Source organism: Macaca mulatta, chromosome 13, assembly GCF_049350105.2.
Source record: "Macaca mulatta isolate MMU2019108-1 chromosome 13, T2T-MMU8v2.0, whole genome shotgun sequence".
NCBI classification, from domain to species: domain Eukaryota; kingdom Metazoa; phylum Chordata; class Mammalia; order Primates; family Cercopithecidae; genus Macaca; species Macaca mulatta.
In genome coordinates this window covers 19,037,316-19,060,999 of record NC_133418.1, presented here as the reverse complement: position 1 = coordinate 19,060,999, position 23,684 = coordinate 19,037,316, and the positions used below count along the sequence as shown (strand labels likewise).

Here is a 23,684-nt window from a genome sequence, read left to right as displayed (position 1 = left end):
ATTTGATTTTGTGGTTTTAAATATAGTTAACCATTTAATCTTTCAATGTCATACTCTTGGATGATTCTAAAGGAAATATAATAGAAGAATTCAAGACTAGGATTAAATATAATACAAAAGATACAGCCAGATTTAAAATCTTAGGCACTATAGATTTACAAAAAATTTCTCCAAAATTTAGAATTTCATATTCAAAAAGGGGCATCAAAATAGCCTATTTTATGTTACAGGACTACGTCAGCTAAAGAAAAAACGTCACGTTACTTTTTTTTTTTTTTTTTTTTTGAGATGGAGTTTGGCTCTGTTGCCCAGGCTGGAGTGCAGTGGCGCAATCTTGGCTCACTGCAACCTCTGCCTCCCAGGTTCAAGCGATTCTCCTGACTCAGCCTCCCGAGTAGCTGGGACTACAGGCACACACCACCACACTCAGTTAATTTTTTATTTTTAGTAGAGGCGGGGTTTCACCATGTTGGTCAGGTTAGTCTTGAACTCCTGACCTCAGGTGATCTGCCAGCCTTGGACTCCCAATGTGCTGGGATTACAGGTGTGAACCACCACACCTGGCACACTCACAGTTCTTAAATTGTTGTTTTAAAAATGGTATGTCAGACCAAGTTACAGTGAAAGATAATCCCTGAAGAAAAGCAGGTCTTTTCAGACTTGGAAAAAAAACTAGGTGGAAATAGTTAAAATCCTAATTCTGCCACAATAAGTACAATACACTATTAGTTTCTTTTTTAAAAAATGTATTTATATTATAAGAAAGTAGAAGCAACACAAAACATTTACATTCATATAATCTGAACTCAAAATTTAGGCATGGTCAAAAATGGCTCTTGAAAATGGTGACTTTTTTTTTTTTTTTTTTTTTTGAGACGGAGTCTCGCTCTGTCACCCAGGCTGGAGTGCAGTGGCCGGACCTCAGCTCACTGCAAGCTCCGCCTCCCGGGTTTACGCCATTCTCCTGCCTCAGCCTCCCAAGTAGCTGGGACTACAAGCGCCCGCCACCTCGCCCGGCTAGTTTTTTTTTTTGTATTTTTTAGTAGAGACGGGGTTTCACGGTGTTCGCCAGGATGGTCTCGATCTCCTGACCTCGTGATCCGCCCGTCTCGGCCTCCCAAAGTGCTGGGATTACAGGCTTGAGCCACCGCGCCCGGCGAAAATGGTGACTTTTTTAATTTATGAAATGCATCAGTATCTAATTTCCCCTTTATATAATGGGCTATTGGAGAGAAAATACCATGTTTCAATCTACAGTCTCTATATTTAATAGATTCCTAAATGAAAGTAACAGAAACATAAACATACAAAAATCCATAATAATTAGTCTTGTTTAGAACAGTAAGAGTCAGATGTAAAACTGCTTTGAATACTGAACTGCTACTCAAAGACAAAACACAGATGCCATGGAATGCCCCATCTCTTACTCCCAGTGCAAACAGGATTTGTATGCTACTTTTAAAGCAGCATAAACAACATACCATTCAAATAGAACTGAAATGGTCATAAACAAGAAAAGTTTAATTCTAGACCAAAATTCAGTATGAAATTTAAAATTTTTTGAAATAAGTAAAATATTTTAAAGCAACTTCTGTTTAACCTAAATTAATGGCAAATAAGTATACTTTGCATTTTAATTTTCACTTCTGAATTTTCAAAATTGGAAAAACAAATCATAATGTAATTTTAATGCCGGTATTTCTACCATGACAAGATCTTATTAAGACCAGATTGAACTGTTAGCCTATCATCTCATATCCTGGCCTCACTGTGCACTTTAACATCTAATTTTAGAGTTTGTAACAGTGTCCTTTGTAATGAAGTTTCCCTGTTACTGTCTGCAGACACAGTGAAGCCAAGAAATCCTGTTTTCTTTGGTAACAATATACATAATTTCACAGTTGAAAATCATAATAGGATTTTAGGCTGGGTGCCGTGGCTCACGCCTGTAATCCCAGCACTCTGAGAGGCTGAGGTGGGTGGATCATCTGAGGTCAGGAGTTTGAGACCAGCCTGGCCAACATGGTGAAACCCTGTCTCTACTAAAAATACAAAAATTAGCTGGGCGTGATGGTGCATGCCTGTAATCCCAGCTACTCAGGAGGCTGAGGCAGGAGAATCACTTGAACCCGGGAAGCAGAGGTGACAGCAAGCTGAGATTGCATCACTGCACTCCAGCCTGGGCAACAAGAGCGAAACTCTGTCTCAAAAAAAAAAAACCACACAAAAAAACACAAAGAAACCACACACAAAACATAATAGGATTTTCAATCTACTTGGTGAAGAACCTGCATTGTGGGAGGAAAACTCTGCATATTTAATTTAGACTTTACCTTTCTTGTTTAGCGCCCTCAGTTTCAGCCTGAGACATAGATTTATTTTTCTGTTGTTTTAGAACGTTATGAACTCGGACTTTGTAGCTCTCGAATTCAGAGATTACAGTAGCTTGTTCTGCCTATAACATTTAAAAGAGAGAAACGTTTTGTATCATAACAGGGTCCTTCTATTTTCTTTCAGAGATTAACAAATTGAGATAAAAACCTGTTTTTTAAAGTAAGAAAAATGGCTGACATACTTTTTGGTTCCTTGATTAACCCTGCTAAAAAGTATACTTCTGTTGGCTTTACACGTAATTTTTTCAATTGATACATAACTGTACATATTTATGGGGTGCATGTGATATTCTGATGGATACACACAATGTGTAATAAGCAAATCAGGGTAATTAGGATATCCATTGCCTCAAATATTTATCAGGTCTTTGTGTTGGGAGGCCTTACACTTTTTAAAGGCCTCTCAATAATACATTTTTTTTTTTCTGATAAGAGATCCGTTTCTACCATGTCTTCTACCCTGGTAGATTAATTTACTAACCATACATTTTATAGTGGCACTATGTGCTTTTGGAACTTTATAAACATTTTCTCTTATGATATCCCTTTTATAAATTTGAGGCAAATTAACTCAAATAAATTATTTGAACTTCAGTTTTCAAAACAGAGTGGTAAGCGTTAAGTTCTAGGTCTTCCACTTTCCTGAAGTGATCTGTGAACTCCCACAACAGTGTTGCCATGATTGCTTAAATAAGACCTGCATCTAACACAACCACTGCACTTGGCCTGTTTTGGATGATGACAAGAAAGTAGGCCCCCACAGCCGTGCTACTAAAATGTTATTTTATCATCATTTAGCCCTAGAAAGAACCGTAACACCTTCCTAATAAAAAAAAGTTTTATAAAGAAGTGACACATAAATTGCAAAACAAGGTTGAAATGGAAAAAAACATCATGTTTTTCCTTTTGGCAAAAAAAGTGATCCAAATTATGACTGGGGTTGGCACGGGATTGGGGTTAGAGGCAGATTAACTGAACAGGTCTTAATCTAATAAGTGCTCTTAACAGCAAAATACTAAAAAGGGAGAGCACAGCCCTGGAGTAAACACCAATGACTAGCTGACAATAAAATCCCAGTGGCTCGCTGTGGCTGCTCTGAAGAACGCACCTTGGCGGCACGACTCTCCTCCTGTAGCGCTGTCACTCTCTGCCGGTACGCACTTAGCGTACGCTGGTGCTGTTCTGCAGAGGTTTTCAGGTGCTCGTGGATTTTGTGTTTCTCTGATGTTATTTCAGCCAGCTGTATCTGGGGGTAAATCTTTAAACTTAGCTTTAGCAAATCCTACCTTCACTAGTTAAAGAGGTTTTCCTTAAAACACAAACTTTAGGTTTGAGACATAAGTACATATAAGGCATAATTAAGTAGCGAAATATTTTTATGTATTATTCTTGAAAAAGAGACAAGTAGAACATTTTCTCACTAATTTATCTTTTCTTAAACCAACATCGATTAAAAAAAAATGAAAATCCCAGACTACATATTTAACATACAATATTTAAATACTTCAAGACATTATATATATAAAAATATATACAAACGTAGCAAACATAGAAAATCATTTTATAAACTGTTTCTTGTGACTGTAATATCATTTACAAAGTTCAGATGCATGCTTATTTTGCACTATTCTACCGTGTATTACAAATTTCCAAATATATGAAAATAATCTAGCTTGAGCTAAACAATATACTCCAGTTATATACCAGACTTGATTTATTGTTGCAAATTCCTCAAAATGTTGAGGAATCTTTCTAGATATCCTTACAGGATAATTAGTAAAATCTCTGAATGGTACCTCACTTCTACATGAAAAAACATTTTTTTAATCTTAAAAAGTAAAAACCTTACTTTATAGACTTCTACTTGCTGCTGGCTTGCCTCCAGCTCACCTTTTAAAGATGCTTGAAGTATTAAGTGATCAGTTTCCTACAAGAATGAGAATCTTGGTTAAATTTTTAAAAATGTTACTCATAAATAAATTATAAATAAGTACTAAAATATGAAACTAAAAAAATTAACATACTGCTTGCTTTGAATCTGCCAGTTCCTTTTTGGTTTTCACAAGCAATTGCTTGATTTTGGTGTTTTTTTCTTCATATTGTTGTACTGAAGACTGTAATGAAGCTAGCACAAGAAATAATTTCAGCAGAAAAAGATGAAACATTTTTTATGAGTGAATTTGAATACACAAATAATGTCTTCTTTGTATTGGCTTATCTTTAAAAGAAGCCTGTTTTAGCTTTTTATTATGGAATACTTCAAACATATGTGACAGTAGTAATAACAGTGCCATAAACTCTACTGTACCCATCTCCCAGCTTTTACAATTACAACCCATGACAATCTCAGTTAATCCAGACAACAGCAAGGTACTTAAGAAATGTTAAAGTGAATAAATGTGGACTATAAACATCTTAATGGCAAACAGTTTTACACCCATTCTGGACCCCAGTAACATTTATCCCGTTAAACACCCGACAGTGAAAGACTGGTGAAATAAACAAGAAATGCCCCCCACTAAATCAAGTTGTTATGATGAAATAATTAAAAGGCAAAGTGAACTTTATTTAACTCACTTATTTCTTCTTGTAGGGTTTCTTGTTTCTGTTTTTGAATTTTTATTTCTTGCTCCAAATCTTCTATCTTGTTGTTTTTATTACTTAACTTTTGATTTAGTTCTTTCATCAAACGTTCATAATCAGCTATTTCCATATTCATCAATGTGGTTTGTTGGGCATCCTGCACATTTTATAAATAAAAGATTTAGACAATAGTAGATCAGTTCATTTGTAAAATTGCTAAAATGATGCCACAGCAATAAATGGATGCTTTTCTGTAATACTCAAATCGTTTACACTGTAACGAAAAAATGAGGAGTTGGATATTTTCTAGTTTTTAATTTCACAAAATATTTTCTAATAGTTTAACCCAACTTTCTTAGTTTCATTTTATTTCATTATAACGAACTACAACGGGCAGTTGTAGCCTGTGGAGCTCTTATTTATAAAATACTAATATTTCAAGTGGCTCTTATATAATAGTACATTTCTTTTTAGCCTAATCTTTGAATGAGTAAAGTCAGCCAAAGTTTTAAGTATAATACAAATTTCAAGCTTTGACATTAATTAAATCTTAATGTGTCAAACAATCATGTACATAAAATGAAATGTCAAACCAAAATCTTGTAACTCATGAGCCTAGATTCTTCTGAAAGGACTGGTACTTAGAGAAGTTAAATTTTCAATTTTTTGAGCAAATAATTTATAAAGCATTATTTTTTAGTACCACAAGTAACATTCTAAAATATTTCTTTTCAACATGTATAGAATAGTTTAACAATGCAGGCTGGGTGTGGTGGCTCACACCTGTAATCCCAGCACTTTGGGAGGCTGAGATGGGCAGATCATTTGAAGTCAGGAGTTCAAGACAAGCCTCACCAAAATGGTGAAACTCCTTCACTACCAAAAATACAAAAAGTTAGCCGGGTGTGGTGGTGCATGCATGGAATCTCGGCTACTCGGGAGGCTGAGGCTCAATAATTGCTTTGAACTCGGAAGGCAGAGGTTGCAGTGAGCCGAGATCATGCCACTGCACTCCAGCCTGGACCACAGAGCAGGAACACAGAAAGAACAGAACAAACAGAACAACAAAACAGAACAACGTGAATATTACACCAATTTTGATCCTAGTGTTTTGTTTTACCTTTTTAACCAGCTCTAATTCTTGCATGGTTTTCTGAAGCTGTTTCTTTTCCTTTTGAAGTTGTACCTGAAGTTCTTCAAGTTCATTTACAGTAGTGGCATGTTCCTGAAATTAAAAATAAAAACAACCCACACAACCCAACCAACATTAAAAAGGTATTTTTAAGGGGCTTTAAAATAAATCTGACGGTCGGGCGCAGTGGTTCACGCCTGTAATCCCAGCACTTTGAGAGGCCCAGGCAGGCAGATCATAAGGTTAGGAGACTGAGACCATCCTGGCTAACACAGTGAAGCCCCGTCTACTAAAAACACACACAAAAAATTAGCTGGGCTTGGTGGTGAGTGCCTGTAATCCTAGCTACTCGGGAGGCTCAGGCAGGAGAATGGCGTGAATCTGGGAGGCGGAGCTTGCAGTGAGCTGAGACTGCGCCACTGCACTCCAGCCTGGGCAACAGAGCAAGACTCCGTCTCTAAATAAATAAATAAATAAATAAATAAAATAAATCAGACACACTAAAATACAAAAAGTTTGGTAATATTTCAATGTTTAAAATATATACACCCCCAGATCACAGCATGGATTCTCAAATTTATGGTTGGTATTAAGGAATTAATGAACTGTGCTGTATTCATAAATGCTACTCTTTAGTAAGTCTTCCCTTCATTTAAATAATATTTTGGTAAATGCATCATATATACGTGAATCAATCTCGCAGGATTGTTTTTACCTTTATCTTCTGTTCTTTCTGAAGTTTTTCAGCTTCTAATTCTTTGTCTACCATTGCTTTGGCTCTCTGGACTTCTAAAATCTGTACTTCTAATAATTTGGCATTAGACTGTAGTGTCTCAATACGAGCCAGCAGATCTTCATTATCAGAATTTATTTTTTCACACTGAAATGACCAATGATTCATTACTATAAACATGCAGAAAACATATACAGCAGAGAAGAATGAACAGGTACATTAATGAGAATACTGGCATAGTGTGACAAATGAAGATTTCAAAGTCCATGCTACAGAACGATAATGTTAAATTAAGAATAAGTTTTAAAATCTGTCACTGAAACACTAATATGGTAAACCTTACAAGAGACCGGGTGCACTGGCAGAGTAAAGAGCAGAAATGAAAAACCCACCCCCAACCAACCAACCAATCCTCTAGGGGAATTAAGACTAGAATAATAAGCAAGATAGTTGCTGTTTCGTCTTATTCTTCTCTCACAAGTGGGGAGGAGGGTAAAGCGGGGGGTGGGGGGAACAAATTCTGTTTCCGACTATTTTTTTTTATGTTTATGCACAAAGTATTGAGATTAAAATACACCTGTTATAGTTTTCATTTTTGAATTTATTAAAAAATTACCTGCAAAGTCGAATTTCTTAGTTGTCTTGTAAGGTCTTCAACATGATGCTCAAAATTGTTAGCACGTTCTTTTTCCACATCCAGTTGCTCTGACTGCTTTTCATATTCTAATAAAAGATTCTTCAATAAAAGAAGGATTTAACTTTGGTATATTATTATGCATTCAACAGGTCAGACTTTATCATCAAGCCACCTTAAGATTCATGAGTCCATTCTGGATGCTTAAAATATTTACCCAAGTTGAACAGAATACCTAACTGGCATTAGGTAATAAAAATAGCACATTTTGGAAAACTTTTAGTATTGGAGGGTGGGGGAAATGTATGAAAGGAGAAGAAAATTTTAAATACAAACAATATAATAGCTCCAAGGTTAAATAGTCTACTCATTAACAACAATGAACTTCCAAAATGTAAACACAACTTAAGGATAGAGGATAAAAAGTTTAACCTGGATACCTAACTCCACCTGAAGAATTCTAATGAGAGAAATACTCCAGGCCTGGCCTAATATAAGGTAAAGGTGCTAATGAAAGAACACTGGAAGACATTCATAGATTTAGTCTCTCATACTCTGCAGTGACACTTTCAATATTTCCTGAAGAATCCAAAGCCAACTGAATTTGCTTTGATATTCCCAGTTGGCCTACTGAAGGACAGAATGATCAGACTTTTTTTTGCCACACACAAGCTAATTAGGTTATCCACCAAAATATGTAAATGAGATTGTTTTGAGACTACATGTAGTTCTTTATGTTCTTCTCTCTCTCCTTCCTTATAAATCCTGTTTTTGCCTTTGTTTCTGGAAAACTTCTATTCTTCCCACAAATGTGCATGCAAAATTACTAGCAAAATGGTGTTTTTTTTTTTTTTTTCCCTAGAGGTTCATATTTATTGACATTTGACCTAGAGTCCTCAGCATAAGGAAGGCACAGCCCTGGGCCATGGGTAGGAAAATCAGCATCCTACTCTCTCCTCAATTCCATCTGTTAATCCACCAACCCAAATCCCTCCCACCCCACTTGTAGTCCAAAGAAGATAAAATGATAAAATGATGTGCTGCTCTCTCAACAGTCAGCTGAGTCTGAATTGGAGGGAAGGAAGTATTTGAAGTTCTGCTCATTTAGTTCCAGAACAAGAAATAAGCAGAGGCAGGAGGTGGAGAGCAAAGATGCTGGTAGCCCTGCAGCTTGCTAGGTCTTTATAGCTGTGTCTCTGGATTTGCAGGCACTTCGACTTTTCAGCTCCCACACAATTCCTTGAGGCAGGCAACCAGTGACCGACACCGCATATACACCTGGCTTAAAGTCACTGACTCGCTGCCACTTGGAGACCCAGCTGTCCTCTGGACTCATCATCACAATGATTCCATCAAAGGAAGAGCTGGTGGAGTCATACGCCATCTCTCAGTTACCTTTCGTTTGTAGATATGCATCACAACTGTCAAAACCATCACATTCAAACTGGTCTATAGTCTTGACCAGTCAACACAGCAAACAGGCCCACAGATGCCGCAGGTCCTTCGGCACCATCTCCAGGGCCATCTTCTCTGATGGGAAGAGCAACAGAGAGGTAGATGGCCACAGCCTGCGCACCCGCAGGAAGTAAATGGTGTTTTAAAAAAAATTTTAACTTTTCATTTCAGGGGTACATGTGCAGGTTTGTTATGTAGGCAAACTTGTGTCACAGGGGTTTGCTGTACAGATTATTTCACCATCCAAGTATTAAGCCTAGGACCCATTAGTTATTTTTCCTGATCCTCTCCCTCCTTCCACCCTCTGTTAGGCCCCAGTGTCTGTTGTTCCTCTGTATGTGTCCATGTGTTCTCATCATTTAGCTCCCACTTGTAAGAGAGAACATGTGGTATTTGGTTTTCCGTTCCTGCATTAGTTTGCTCAGGATAGTGGCTTCCAGCTTCATCCATGTCCCTGCAAAGGACATAATCTCATATTTTTTTATGGCTGTGTAGTATTCCATGGTGTATATATACCAATTTTCTTTATCCAGTCTACCACTGACAGGCCTTTAGGTTGATTCCATGTCTTTGCTATCATGAATAGTGCTGCAGAGAACATACGCGTACATGTGTCTTTATTACACAATGACTTATATTCCTTTGGGTATATACCCAGGAACGGGATTGCTGGGTCAAATGGTATTTCTGTTTTTAGGTCTTTGAGGAATCTGTTTTCCACAATGGCTGAACTAATTTACACTCCCACCAAAAGTGTAAGTGTTCCTTTTTCTCTGCAACCTCACCAGCACCTGTTATTCTTTTGACTTTTTAATAGTAGCCATCCTGACTTAAGTGAGGTGGTATCTAAATGTGGTTTTATTGTTAGCACAGTGTTTATGTTTTCTTGCAAAGTTTACTTTTGGAAGTTCCACTGAGATACTATGCGTAAAAGAGAAATGACATTAACCAAGAGGACTGTGAAGCCTGGCAGTGGCCTTCCTCTGGACCTGGACCTCTTACGTCCTTGGCTCACCTCTGCAGGCTTCTCCGGTGGGTTTTTTTTTTTTTTTTGAGATGGAGTCTCTGTTGCCAGGCTGGGGTGCAGTGGCGCGATCTTGGCTCACTGCACCCTCCGCCTCCCAGGTTCCAGTGATTCTCCTGCCTCAGCCTCCTGGGTAGTTGGGATTACAGGCACGTGCCACCACATCCGGCTAATTTTTATATTTTTAGTAGAGACAGGGTTTCACCATGTTGGCCAGGCTGGTGTTGAACTGACCTCAGGTGATCCACATGCCTCAGCCTCCCAAAGTGTTGGAATTACAGGCATAAGCCACTGAGCCTGGCCTCTGGTGGGTCTTCTGGGGCATTTACACTCTTTTGGATCGTGCTTGCCAGATCTTTTTTTTTTGAGATGGGGTCTTGCTCTGTCGCCCAGGCTGGAGTGCAGCGGCGCAACTTCAGCTCACTGTAACCTTTGTCCTGGGTTCAAGTGATTCTCCTCCCTCAGCCTCCCAAGTATCTGGGACTATAGGTGTGTGCCACTACGGCCAACTAATATTTGTATTTTTAGTAGAGACAGGGTTTTGCCATGTTGCCCAGGCTGGTCTCAAACTCCTGAGCTCAGGCAATCTGCCTGCCTAGGTCTCCCAAAGTGCTAGGGTAACAGGTGTGAGCCACCATGCCCGGCTCTTGCTTCCCAGATCAGATCCTTGACTAATGCACTTTTGTTTCTAATTCTGATCTACACATGGTGAATTATTTGACTCAACTGGTGGCTGACTGTTAGAATCTGAATTTTGATTTTATAGTCTGTCCATTTAGTGATTTCGAAAAGTGGTAGAAGACAGCACTTGGGAATCTAGAATCTGCCTTATTTTTTATTTTTTTTGAGACGTTGTCTTGCTCTGTCACTAGGCTGGAGTGCAGTGGTGCGATCTTAGCTCACTGCAACCTCCATCTCCCTGCTTCAAGCAATTCCCCTGCCTCAGCCTCCCGAGTAGCTGGGACTACAGGCACACACCACCACATCCGGCTATTTTTTTTGTATCTTTAGTAGAGAGGGGGTTTCACCATGTGGCCAGACTGGTCTCGAACTCCTAACCTCAGGCAGTCCTCAAGCCACGGCCTCCCAAAGTGTGTTTTTGTATGTTTATTTATCTGAGTCTGCTACTTCCTGGCACACATGCACACAGGGCTGAGGTATCACTAAGGTCTTTTCTTTTCCATAGAAAGAAGATTCTGTGCTTCTTTTATATTTGGGTAGGCTCCTCTAAAAATCAGAGATATTTATCCACTTAGTCTCTAACTGTCCTTCTTCATTTTTACTCATTCTGGTTCCATTGCTGTCAATAGCTGTAAAAACTGAATTGCTATGCCAAGGCATAATAAATAATGGCTCCCTATGGGAAATTCTGATTTTAATCAAGTATTATTCCTAAGGGGAGTCTTGGAACAAAAACGAATGCCAGGCATATAAGAGTCTACTTTTACTTTCCGTATGTAGGGTAGATACTTCTAAACATCCAAATAATTATAAATTATTGTTCCTCTAGGACTCCTGTGTGTTCAGATCTTTTAATAAACTGATACAAGTTATTACAAGTGATGTGAACACTGAAAAAAATAGCCAAATTAACAAACTCCAAAATTATTCAGTATCTTTATAATGATGCATCCTGAAGAACTTAAGAGCGTAGGTATATGTGTTTTTAAAAGTGATCATTCTTAAACATTTCAGCACTTCTGGTTCTACCTTAAATCCTGTCACATTTTTATACATGTTTATATTACATATGAAAATATGGTAATGAAATTTGAAAATTTAAATCTACACATGACAAAATTAGTATGCTCATATATAAAGATCTTATAAATCCATTAAAAAACCCATTTAAAATTTATATATGGGCTTCTTCATAAGAGCAAGTTACATGAGGAACTTGCTTCTTTACATTTTAAGAGACCTTATAATCAATTAATTTCTTCCAGAGGTACACCAGGCATATCAATTTCAAATAGTTAAATCTTTCAATCTTTCCCTTTGTAATTCATTAAAATACTTTAGGTAGGAGTACAGTGGTACAATCTCCCCGCTCACTGCAACTGCCACCTTGCATGTTCAAGTGATTCTCGTGCCTCAGCCATCAGAGTAGCTAGGAATACAGGCGTGTGCCACCATGCCCAGCTAAATTTTGTATATTTTGTAGAAATAGGGTTTCACTGTGTTGGCTAGGCTGATCTCAAACTCCTGGACTCAAGTGACTCACCCACCTCGGCCTCCCAAAGTGCTGGAATTATAGGCGTAAGCAACTGCACCCGGCCTAAATTTAGTATTTAAAGTTTGAAAAAGTCTTTTGTATCCAGAAGTCAGTTAAAGGATCAAGTATTTCATTCTAGGTTTTTAAAAAATATTTTTCACAAAATTTTTTAATCCATCCAGAATACATTTTGGTACGTGGAGCGAAATAAAAAGCTAATTCCTTAGAAGGAATTTCTTTCTTCATTGGTTTCTGTTTCAAATTTTACTGGGATGGTATAGCTTAGTGGATGAAACAACAGATCTGGAACGAGACTGCCTGAATTCAAATTCCAGCTCTGCTCTGTCACTTGTTCTGTGACTCGGAGGTCTCTTAAGAAATCTGAGTCTGCGACTTTTGAGTTCTTTAATTGATTTATGCCTCAGAGTCCTCACTTGTAAAGTGTTGATGCTAGTATACTTGGGGGTTGTTTTGAGAATTAAGTGTATTGAGATATGTAAAGTGCTTAGAAGAGAGCCTGGCACCTGTTTGTTGTTATGCGGAAGTAACTATCTCTTCTGCTATGTTAATCTGTACCATTCCTGCATCAGAATTCTACCACATTACTGTAATTCTGTCATAAGTTTTAGTGTCTCTTTCAGTAGGATGTCACTTTATTCTTTTCATTAAAAAAAAAAAATTTAGCTGCTCTTGCTAGTTTTTTACTTAAAACTTAGAATTTTGTGTCAAGATCCAGCCAAAAAAAAAAAAATCTAAAATGTTTAATGAATTTGTTTTAGAATTTATAAGCCAATTTGAGAACTGATAGTTCAAATATAGTCTGTCACCGTACGTAAGTTTTGCAGTTTTTTTCACTGAGTGCCAAAACTTCTCATTTAAGTGCTTCTTAAGATTGGATTTTATGACTGTTGTGGTATTTTTTTTTTTTCATCAAATCCTGCCTGATTACCGCTCACTCTCTTCTCCCTACCCAACTAACTTTTCTACATAGTATGTATCTTCTATTTTTGTATGTTTGCCTGTTATTGCCATTGGGATTTTTTTAAGTCCTAAGAGGACAGGAACTTAGTCTATTTGGTTGACCTCCAACTTGCCCCAGAACTCAGAACTCAGTCTGCCATATAAAATTTGCTGAATGAATACCTGAAGAAATGTAGTGATGTCTATCTTGCGTTCAGTGATTTTGTTGTACTTTCATTTTTAATTCTTGTATTTTTAATAATACATTTTCGTGTTACTAAGATAAACAAGCATATTGCCTCCAAATAACAATGCTTCACCTTGTTTAAGCTTCAGGTTTATTCACTTGGCCAGAAAAATATCAAATAATCGTAGTAGTAATAGGTTATCTTTTTGTTACTGATTTTATTAGGAAATCCCAAAACAAAATTTTACTTTTATAAACAACAGTTTAAAGGCACTATTTAGGCCAGGTGCAGTGGCGCATGCCTGTAATCCTAGCACTTTGGAAGGCCGAGGCAGGTGGATCACGAGGTCAGGAGTTCAAGACCAGCCTGGCCAGCATGGTGAAACCCTGTCTCTACTAAAAATACAAAAATTAGCCGGGCATGGTGTCATGCGCCTGTAGTCCCAGCTACTCGGGAGGCTGTGGCAGGAGAATTGCTGGAACCTGGGGGCAGAGGTTGCAGTGAGCCAAGATTACACCACTGCACTCCAGCCTGGGCGACAAGACCGCGACTTCATTAAAAAAAAAAAAAAGCATGCCACTATTTAAAGCTTAACCACTTTAAAATCTTGATGTTAGGATTCTATTACATTGCACTCCAAAACAGAATATTTACTGAAAAATACAAGGTGACTGTTTTGTGGACAATAGTTTTATATTTCCACTACATTTCTTAGAAGTTATGATTATAACTTTTATAACTTGTTATTAAAATGACTATTTTTACCTTATAGCTTTCTGCTGCTTGAATGAGATCTCTCATGGAAGCAGATAACTGGTCCTTTTCTGACCGAAGAGATTCAAGTTCTTCCCTTACAGTCTGGGTCTGTTTTAAATACAAGCAAAATTAAAGAGGTTTTTGTTTGTTTTTTTTAATGGATAGAAAAACTCTTGATTTTTTAAAATATAAGATTCCTGAATCTTACATTTTTAAAGTAAGCTCACCTCTTTTCTGCTGGAATCTAGTTCTTTCTTTGCCTTCACGGCAACTAATTTTATCTTATTTATTTTCTCCTCCTTTTCTTTGCCTTCTTTTTCCAGATTTTCTAAAAATAGAAAATATATGGATTACATATGAACTCAAAAGGAAAAAATTCAAATTACATGCTTATTTTAGCCCTAGATTATTTGGAAGCACAAAATTGGTAATTTGATATTAAAATAAGCAGTAAAAACAGTAATACCATTTTTTAAAGTGGAAGCTTATTTGTTATGTGAGGCAATGTAAAAAGTTTCCATTGTCTTTAATTCTCCAAAGTAGTCTACTTTTCTCTAGCCATTTCATAAGTTTCTAGGAATTACAGGCTTTTAAAACTTCTCATTAGATTTCCTGGAAATGCAGGTATGCCAGGACTTTAGATAATAGTGTGCCAATTAGGATCAAGTATTGGAGATATCAGATGCAGATCAGTATTTATGCTCCATAGGTACACTCTTCCTCTTGGCTGGTGGGTCTGACTTTCCCAACTAAACCTGTAATATGTTTTACCTATCCAATATGGATCTCTCTGTTAACTTCTTTAGCTACCTACCCCATTTGAACTCCAGAGTTCAGGACTTCTTGGTATTTGTTTCTAAAAATTCAGTTATTATCCAAATTTCTGTCCTGGCCTATTAATTTACTTGCAGCGGTACCTTCCCTCTGGCTACCATAGTGAAGTGTGTCTGTGTGGAGCAAAGGCCAATCGTTCCACATCTGCATTTCATCCTATGTCTCCTTACCTACTCCAGCATCAGAGCAACAATTCTCCCTCCTTCTTCTCCAGCAGCAATTTTCCCCTTTCTAGCAGATTTTTTCCCAATATTTTATAAACATGCAACAAGAAAAATTACCATCAAGAAATTAAGGCCAGGAATAAATAGTGAAAGCAGTTAAAGAGGGTAGGGGATAGGTGAAACATCTCAAACATGCTGTTATTCTTCCCATAAAATAAAAAATTAAACCACAAGGTCCCTCTAGTTTTGTCCCATTGCTTTTTCTTTCCCCTATAGCAAATCCCTTGAAAAGAGTCATCTATATATGCTCTCAAACATTGCCTCCCCCATTTTTTTCTAGTATCAACTGCAATCAAGCTCTGGTTCCAGCATGTCATGGACACTGACCTCTTTGTTGCTTAAGGCAGTGGTCTTAAGTGTTGCTTAAGGCATCTTATTTGATACATCAGGAGCACTAGCAATGGCTAACCACTTTTTCCCTCTTGAAGCACTTCACTTCCTGTCACTTGCCTTAGCTTTCAAGACATTTTATGTTCCAGGTTTTCCTACCTCACTAGCTGCTCCTTCTCAATTTCCTGTGTTGTCTCTATCTTCTCTATCTTTACATGAATGGACAACTGTCTCTGGTCTCCATCTTTTGGCTATACTCCCTTACTAATTTCAATCTCCCAGCTTTTTTTTTGTTTTTTTTTTTGAGACGGAGTCTTGCTCTGTCACCCAGGCTGGAGTGCAGTGGCGTGATCTTGGCTCACTGTAAGCTCCGCCTCCTGGGTTCACGCCATTCTACTGCCTCAGCCTCCCAAGTAGCTGGGACTATAGGCACCCACCACCATGCCCGGCTAATTTTTTTTTGTTTTGATTTTTAGTAGAGACGGGGTTTCACAGCATTAGCCAGGATAGTCTCCATCTCCTGACCTCGTGATTTGCCCACCTCGGCCTCCCAAAGTGCTGGGATTACAGGTGTGAACCACCGGGCCCCCTCTCTCGGCTTTTATGCCCACTCTTTAACTACAAATATTTATCTCTAGCTTAGGTCTCTCCCCTTAACTCCAGATTTGCGTAGCATTCTAACATCTCTACTTGGACTGGTATTTCAACTTACTTCTAAAACTGAACATCCCAATCTGCCCCAATAACCTATTATAAACAACTGGGAGTTATTCTACTCTTCAACTTCCCTTACCCTAATCTAATAGGGCACTAAATTCAGGGATCATTGGCACATTACATACTTCTAAGTCTTTGTTTCCTGATCCTTATATGGGAATAAGAGAGCTATCCTATAATGTTACTGTGAGGAATAAATGGATAAGATAAAGCCCTAACTCCTCTGCATATCAATCATACTGTTGGGTTCATGATCTGGCTCTTATCTCTCCAGGAACTTTCTAGTATGTGCCTTGATGTATGCTATATGTCAATCTACAAGCACCTGCTCTTCCTTCTTCCTAGAATACCTTTCTTCCCGTGTAAAATTTCTCATTCTTCAAGACTCGGCTAAAAACACTATTCTATGCTGCTTTTCTTAACTCAAAACAGTGTAAGTTCCTATGTTGTCAGTACTGTATCTTGTCCACACCTCAAACTACTGCAATAACAGTGAGATCTTTGAGCACATGGTCTGTACCTCAACCACTTTTCTATCACCAGTGTCTAGAATAATTGGGCATTTAAATAAAGTTTGCTAAATAACTGAAAAATCCAAAATAAATCAGGAAACCATTTATAAATCACACCAATCTTGCCTGGGTTGAACAATAGAAAGTAACACTTTTGAAAGAGAAGGTAAACAGGTGTCAGAGAGGCAAGAATGTGAGCTCGAGGAAAAGACAGCTACGAACTGTGCTTTTAACAACACATTATTTGGCTACTGTATTTCCCAATCTATTCTAACACTAACAAGAATCTGTCTAATTGTGACAACATCTGTAAAACCATAGTTACCTAATTTTTCTTCCAACTCTTTTACTGAAGACAGAAGATCATTTTGTACAGAAGGTGATTTTGCTAAGGAATCCTAGATTTTACAGGGGGAAAAAACAAAACAAAACAAAATAAAAATCAGAATCAGAATTCATTTTCCATAATGAACCGGCCATCATGTTAAGTATAAGAAAATCATTATCAAAGAGAATTCCTACAAAAAGCAATTTGGTCACAGATTTTCCCTTTTAGACCAGAAAATTAATACTGACCTTACTATGCATATGGCATTTACTATTAAAAAAAAACAGTAACCAAGGCCAAGATAGATAACCTGATACATCAAATACATGTGTAATAAGGAAATGAATAAACGACTTTTATTCTTTAATTTTTAAAGAAAACCCTAAAAATTTTTAGCAATACCACCAAAGCTCACTCTCTTGCTTAAAAGTGCTCTTTACAAAAGATAACTAGACATTTCACACAAGAATGAAACTCAAGTTTTTTCATGTTTAGTTGTTTTGCTAGCAACTGATAAACTTCTGACCAAGACATTTAAATCCCTAATCATTTACTCTTCTATAAACTCAAGATTTTAAAATTATCTAAAACTCCCCAAAAATAAATGTAATAAACTGGACATACAACATGGAAATGTCTAACGCACTTTTCAGAAAGTTGCCACTTGAACTTGAATGGTAAAAATTTACTTTTGATGTCAAGGTGTAAAAATGTTTAACGTATATATTTTAGAGTTGAACTAAGAATTTATTTGAAACAATACAATTCAAATGAACAGTACCTTTAATAGTATCAACTCTGCTCTCGTATCTCGTAATTCTGATTCTTTTTGTTCTAGTAACGGCTTTAGGTTTTCATGTTCCTTTATAGAACATTTTTCTTTTTCATTATGGATTTCATTTTTGTTACATGTTTGAGATACTTCTTCAACTTGAATTAGAAGATTCTGATTTTCAAGGCTTGTTTTTTCATTAGCATTCTTCATTTCTAGAAGATCAGATTGCAGGGCCTCTTTTTCTGACTGGATTTCTTCTAACTCTTTCCTTAAGAGAACTTTCTCTTGCTCATAGTCTCTCAATAAAGACTTAAGTTCTTCACACTGAACTACACTCTCTTCTTGAAGGCACTTAATCTCTTTTTCTAACTCGAATACCTTTTTATCACACTGAAAAACCAGGTTGCATTTTTCCTCATTTATTTTTGCCAAGGATTCACTGACTGCCTGTAGGATATTAACAACATCTTTCTCTTCACCGTCTTCTGAAACTTCAGACCCCATATCTTTAAGAAAACCATACAACTGAGTTTTGACAAATAACTTCTGAACTTGTTCATTTTCAAGCAATTTATTTAAATTATCTCGCTCTTCAACCATTAACTGAAGTTTCTTTTCTAATTCAGTAATATGTTCTTTAAGGATAACATCATTTTTTTGAGACAAAAAAACTTCCAAATCCCTACTCAATTGTTTTTTTTCTGAACTGAGTTTATTGTTTTCCTCATAAAGAGACTTCACTTCAGCTGACAATACTTCTTTGTCTTCAGAGAGAACTTTCATTTGAACCATAAGTTTTTCTAGTTTTTGGTCATTTTGATCCTTTTCTTTTAAAGTCTCCTCTAGTCCTCCTGTTAATTCATTTACCTTTTGTTCTAGTTCACTGTTGTACTGGGTTGTCTGCTCTACTTTCTTCCCAAGTTCAAGAATCAATCTTTCTTCCCTCTCACATTTCTTATGGAAATTATCCATTTCTTCATAGGAATTTTTCAGTTTATTTATAAAATCATCTTTTTCCTCAGTAAGAGAATTTATCTTTGCTTCTAATTCTTTTAACATGGTATCTCTTTGACTGAGACTAAGTAAGTATACTCCATTCTTTTCTTCAAGGTTCTTTATGGTATTTTCAAGTTCTGGTACCAATTCTTGTTGAGATAGTAACTTTTCATTTTCTCCCTGGAGGTGATTCACAGTTTCGAGAAGAGCATCTTTCTCAGTAAAGGCAGTTCTGAGCTTCTGCTGCAGTTCATGAACATCAGATGCTTGCTGTTGCTTCATTGATTCAAATTCTTGACTTATTTTTCCAGCAGATTCCCCCAGTTCTGTTTGTAAAATTTCCATAATCTCTCGTAAACTCTCATAATTTAAAATTGCTTCTTGCTTTTCTTGCTGTAGGTTGTCACACTGTTCCTTAAGACCCTGTATTTCAAACATTAATGTTAATTTTTCTTTTTCTGAATCTGACAAAAATGTCTCATTTAGCTCTGATATTTCTTTTTGATGTTGTTCCTTAAGACTCTGTACTTCTTTGTTATGCTGTTCTACGGTACAGCAAAACTGTTTATTTAAACCTGCTAGCTCAGATTTTAATTTTTCAATTACACAGCCCTGTTCTTCTTTAGCTAGTAATAACTCATTAATTTTAAACTCTAAGTCTTCCCGTTCATGAAAAAACTCATCCTTTATATGTTGAGCATCCATTTCAAGTTTTAACTTAAGATTATTCATATAAGTTACCTCATCTTTTAAGATACTATGTTGAGATTCAAGTTCTTTTAAGGTATCTTCTAAGTGTTTGACTTTTTCATTTACTACTTGTTCTACAAATGTATTTTCTTGGAAGAGAAGAGAACACATCTGATTGTCTTGGTTTGCATTTGAGGTGGCTTTCCTTAAATTTTCTAACTCACATTCATATTTCTCCTGGATGTTCTTTTCACTTGCCTCACATTGTTTTACTAAGTTCTCTTTTAGCTCATTCAACTTATTTATCTCTGTTTCATGTTCCTTAGCTGATGCTTCAATCTGGCACATTAATTCTTTCACCTCTTCTTGGTGTATAGCTTTCAACTGTAAAAGTTCCTCCTGCAAACTATTAATATTTTTTTGGTAATGCTGAGAATTAGCCTCAATGATATTTTGGAGTTGAGTAACTGTTTCCTTCTTTTCATCAGTGGTAGCGTCTAATTGCTTTTGCAGATATAAAATTTGCTCCTCAAAGGCTGGCCTAATTTTCTCAATCTCTTCTTGTAGTTTTTTAACATTATCTTCAGAGTTGTTCTGAAACTTAAGTTGTTCTGAGAGCTCTAATTGCTTATTCATTGCTTCTTCCAGTTCCTTTTGTAAGTTAGCTTTGTCTTCACTGTATTTGGCACGAACCGCCATCAATTCATTTTTCAAATTTTCAGTTTCTTTCACATAGTTTATATGTGATTGTTCCAACTCCTTATGTGCATCTTCCATCTTAGTTACAGAATCCTATTACAAAACATAAGCACACATAAATTATTTAAGTAAAAGAAGCCTCTGCCCTTAGGAAAAATATTAGCCACAAACTAAGTAGAGAGAAAAGTAAATGAGAATAAACGTATTTGGAGAAACATGATACTGATATTCCAATAATTCTCCTTAGGTGCTGCCTATCTAAAGTATGACAATATACATCTACAATATTAGATCTACAACTCAAATTAGCTCAGACCTAATAGGCAAGAAACAGAAGCATGTCTCTGAATAGCCTAGAACTAAAGAGATAACGGTATTTAGTCATGTGTGAAAATCAACTTACTTTTTTTTGCTTTTACTAAAGAATAGCATTATAGCTGTAAAAAAGATAAAGCAACAAGTAAATTCACCTCTGTTGCTGTATAGTTAGGTGATTCAGTTATTTTTCTTTTAAAATCTCAATCTCAGTTTCTTTATATTACAAAATGTTAATCAGATTAGATGCTTTTTAAAGTCTTACCTCTAAAATTAGTGACTACACTATATAAGTTAATAAAAAAGAACACTAAAATATTGACTTACCTCAACCTCTTGCTTCATTTTTATATTTTCCTTTTTCAGAGAAAGACACTGTTGCTCAGTCTCTGCTTTTTCCAGAAGAATAGCATCCAGACGTTCAGTTAATGCCTATTTTAGAACAGGATTTATATGCCTGGGGTTAAAAAAATGGCGGATTGCCCACATGCATAATTTTCTCCTGACCTTTTCAAAACACACTAAAGTGAGAATAAGAGATTTTAAAAGGTAGAATACATTAAGCAAAGAGAAAAGGAGAAAAGACATAAGGGTAAGAGAAATTTCAACACATTTTTGGAAAACTGAATTATGGAGGAGGATGAACTGAATTAGAAGCAGGAAGAAAGCTATAACCTAAGGACCTACACAAGGAAACACATATGAGAACCTGGCAAATATTTTGCAGAACTGAAATGCTCAGAATTGGAGGCAACAGATATTGTTGAGGGAGGTGTAATGTGTGGGCTCAAAAATTGGGGATTGGTCAACAATCTGAATAGGGACCAGTCAGAGAGTAAGAAAGAAATAATCTATGTCCTTCTCCCATCAGAGACAGGTTATTCTCTGCAGAAATTAAAGAGGAAGTTAATGAGATGGAAAAAAAAAACTCAATAAGCCAAGAGTCAGCTCTTTTAAGACAGCTATCAAAATAGACACCTTTTAGTAAAACTGATCAAAAGACAGAATTTCCAAAAAATAATACAGTGTAAAAGGATGCACATCTACATAAGTCGGGCATGGTGGCTCATGCCTGTAATCCTAGCACTTTGGGAGGCCGAGGTGGGCAGATCACCTGAGGTCAGGAGTTCGAGACCAGCCTGGACAACATGGTGAAACCCTGTCTCTACTAAAAAATACAAAGAAAATTAGCTGGGTGTGGTGGTGGGTGCCTGTAGTCCCAGTTACCCTGGAGGCTAAGGCAGGAGCATTCCTTGAACCCAGGAGGTGGGGGTTGCAGTGAGCCAAGATTGCTCCACTGTACTCTAGCCTGGTCCAGCCTGGGTGACAGAGCAAGACTATGTCTCAAAAAAAAAAAAAAAAGAAAGTTTAAGAAAATTATTATGAGTAACTATTTGTCAATAATAATGAAAACTCAATGGAAATGGATTCCTATAAAAATAAACCTTGGCCGGGCGCGGTGGCTCAAGCCTGTAATCCCAGCACTTTGGGAGGCTGAGACAGGTGGATCACGAGGTCAGGAGATCGAGACCATCTTTGGCTAACACGGTGAAACCCCGTCTCCACTAAGAAATACAAAAAACTAGCCAGGCGAGGTGGCGGGCGCCTGTAGTCCCAGCTACTCGGGAGGCTGAGGCCGGAGAATGGCGTGAACCCGGGAGGCGGAGCTTGCAGTGAGCTGAGATCCGGCCACTGCACTCCAGCCTGGGCTACAGAGCGAGACTCCATCTCAAAAAAAAATAAATAAATAAAAAATAAACCTTTACTGACTCACAAAAAATTTAAAAAGCATAATACTATATTTAAAAATCAAAAAAACAGTTAAAAATTGTCCACCAAAGACAACAGGAGGAATAGATGGTTTTTAAGCTGAGTTCTATCAAATTTTCAAGGAACAGACAGATCATCTCAATTTCATACAAACTTGTTCAGACAAAGTAAGAAGCAAGAATAATTCCCAAGGTATTCTATAAAATCAGCATAACTTGAAACCAATATCCAAGTACTTACAGAAAGGAAAAATCAAAGACCCATTTTATGACAAATCTAGATGCAAAAATCCTAAATAAAACATTAGTACACTATCACTATTGCTAATCAACAATTGTTATTAAAGACCTCAGCCTGTAAATAAAGCTTTAAGAGGACAGGAGGTGGCCAGGAGTGGTGGCTCATGCCTGTAATCCCAACACTGGGAGACGGAAGTGGGAGGATCAATGTTTAAGCCTCGGCAACAGGCGAGGCTCTGTCTCAAAAATAAATAAAAAAATAAGACGTGAGGCATAAAGACTCAAAAAAAATGTTTTTTTCAGATGATATGACTGTTTATATAAAAAATCTAGAAGAATCTATAGGTAATTAGAAACAACAGTTTCACAAAGTAGATATAGGATTAATATACAAAGTCAGTTCCATTTCTGGATACTAAAGAATTAGAAAATACAGTTAAAAAGAAGACAGCATTTACAATGGTATCAAAGAATATCGACGGTCTAGAAAAAACTTTACCAGAAGATGTGTGAAGGCATTCCACAGGGGAAACTATAAAACTACAGATTCCATGCAATTCCAATTAATTGCAATGAAGTTTTTCATGGAATATGACAAGATTCTAAATGCATATGGAAAAGTAAAAAACCAAGAATAGCCAGGACACTTTTGAAGAGAACAAAGAGAGGACTTACTCTCCTAGATACCATGATTTACTATAAGGCTATAAAAAATAATAAAGACAATACAGTATTGGCAAAGGCACAGACAACCAATGGAATAGAAAAAAGAGTTCAGACAATTCAGACAAACACAAACATTTTTAACTATAATATTAGATTAATGGAGAAAGACTATTCAATAATTAAGGTTGTAAAATAGTTATTTATATTAAAAAATACTTCGAACCATATTATAAACAACCTCCAGATGGATTAATATTTAAATGTCAAAAACACAGTTTTAAATTCTTAAGAAACCTTAAGATGGCCGGGCGCAGTGGCTTATGTCTATAATCCCAGCACTTTGGGAGGCCAAGGCTGGCGGATCACAAGGTGAGGAGATTGAGACCATCCTGGCTAACACAGTGAAACCCCGTCTCTACTAAAAATACAAAAAATTAGCCAGGCGTGGTGGCAGGTGCCTGTGGTCCCAGCTACTGAGGAGGCTCAGGCAGGAGAACGGCAGGGACCCAGGAGGCG

General features: G+C 36.9%; 1 protein-coding gene and 1 pseudogene across 6 annotated transcripts in view; both read right to left on the bottom strand.

Annotated features, from left to right (window-relative positions):
- GCC2 (GRIP and coiled-coil domain containing 2) overlaps window positions 1–23,684 on the bottom strand; it is a 63,257-nt gene that overhangs the window by 19,715 nt on the left and 19,858 nt on the right. For all 6 annotated transcript variants that reach the window (XR_001439274.3, XM_015113069.3, XM_028832276.2 and 3 more), the window contains 13 exons: window positions 20,821–20,925; window positions 17,800–20,271; window positions 17,016–17,088; window positions 14,301–14,401; window positions 14,083–14,181; window positions 7,458–7,577; window positions 6,824–6,988; window positions 6,097–6,201; window positions 4,971–5,133; window positions 4,418–4,518; window positions 4,243–4,320; window positions 3,502–3,639; window positions 2,334–2,455 (listed from right to left, as the gene is read on the bottom strand). Coding sequence is in view for 5 of the 6 variants with exons in the window: in XM_015113069.3 (XP_014968555.2) it covers window positions 2,334–2,455; window positions 3,502–3,639; window positions 4,243–4,320; window positions 4,418–4,518; window positions 4,971–5,133; window positions 6,097–6,201; window positions 6,824–6,988; window positions 7,458–7,577; window positions 14,083–14,181; window positions 14,301–14,401; window positions 17,016–17,088; window positions 17,800–20,271; window positions 20,821–20,925 (3,842 nt within the window). In the remaining variant the exon portion in view is untranslated. The remainder of the gene's footprint in view (window positions 1–2,333; window positions 2,456–3,501; window positions 3,640–4,242; window positions 4,321–4,417; window positions 4,519–4,970; window positions 5,134–6,096; window positions 6,202–6,823; window positions 6,989–7,457; window positions 7,578–14,082; window positions 14,182–14,300; window positions 14,402–17,015; window positions 17,089–17,799; window positions 20,272–20,820; window positions 20,926–23,684) is intronic.
- On the bottom strand, window positions 8,509–9,066 carry LOC694177 (transcription elongation factor SPT4-A-like; annotated as a pseudogene).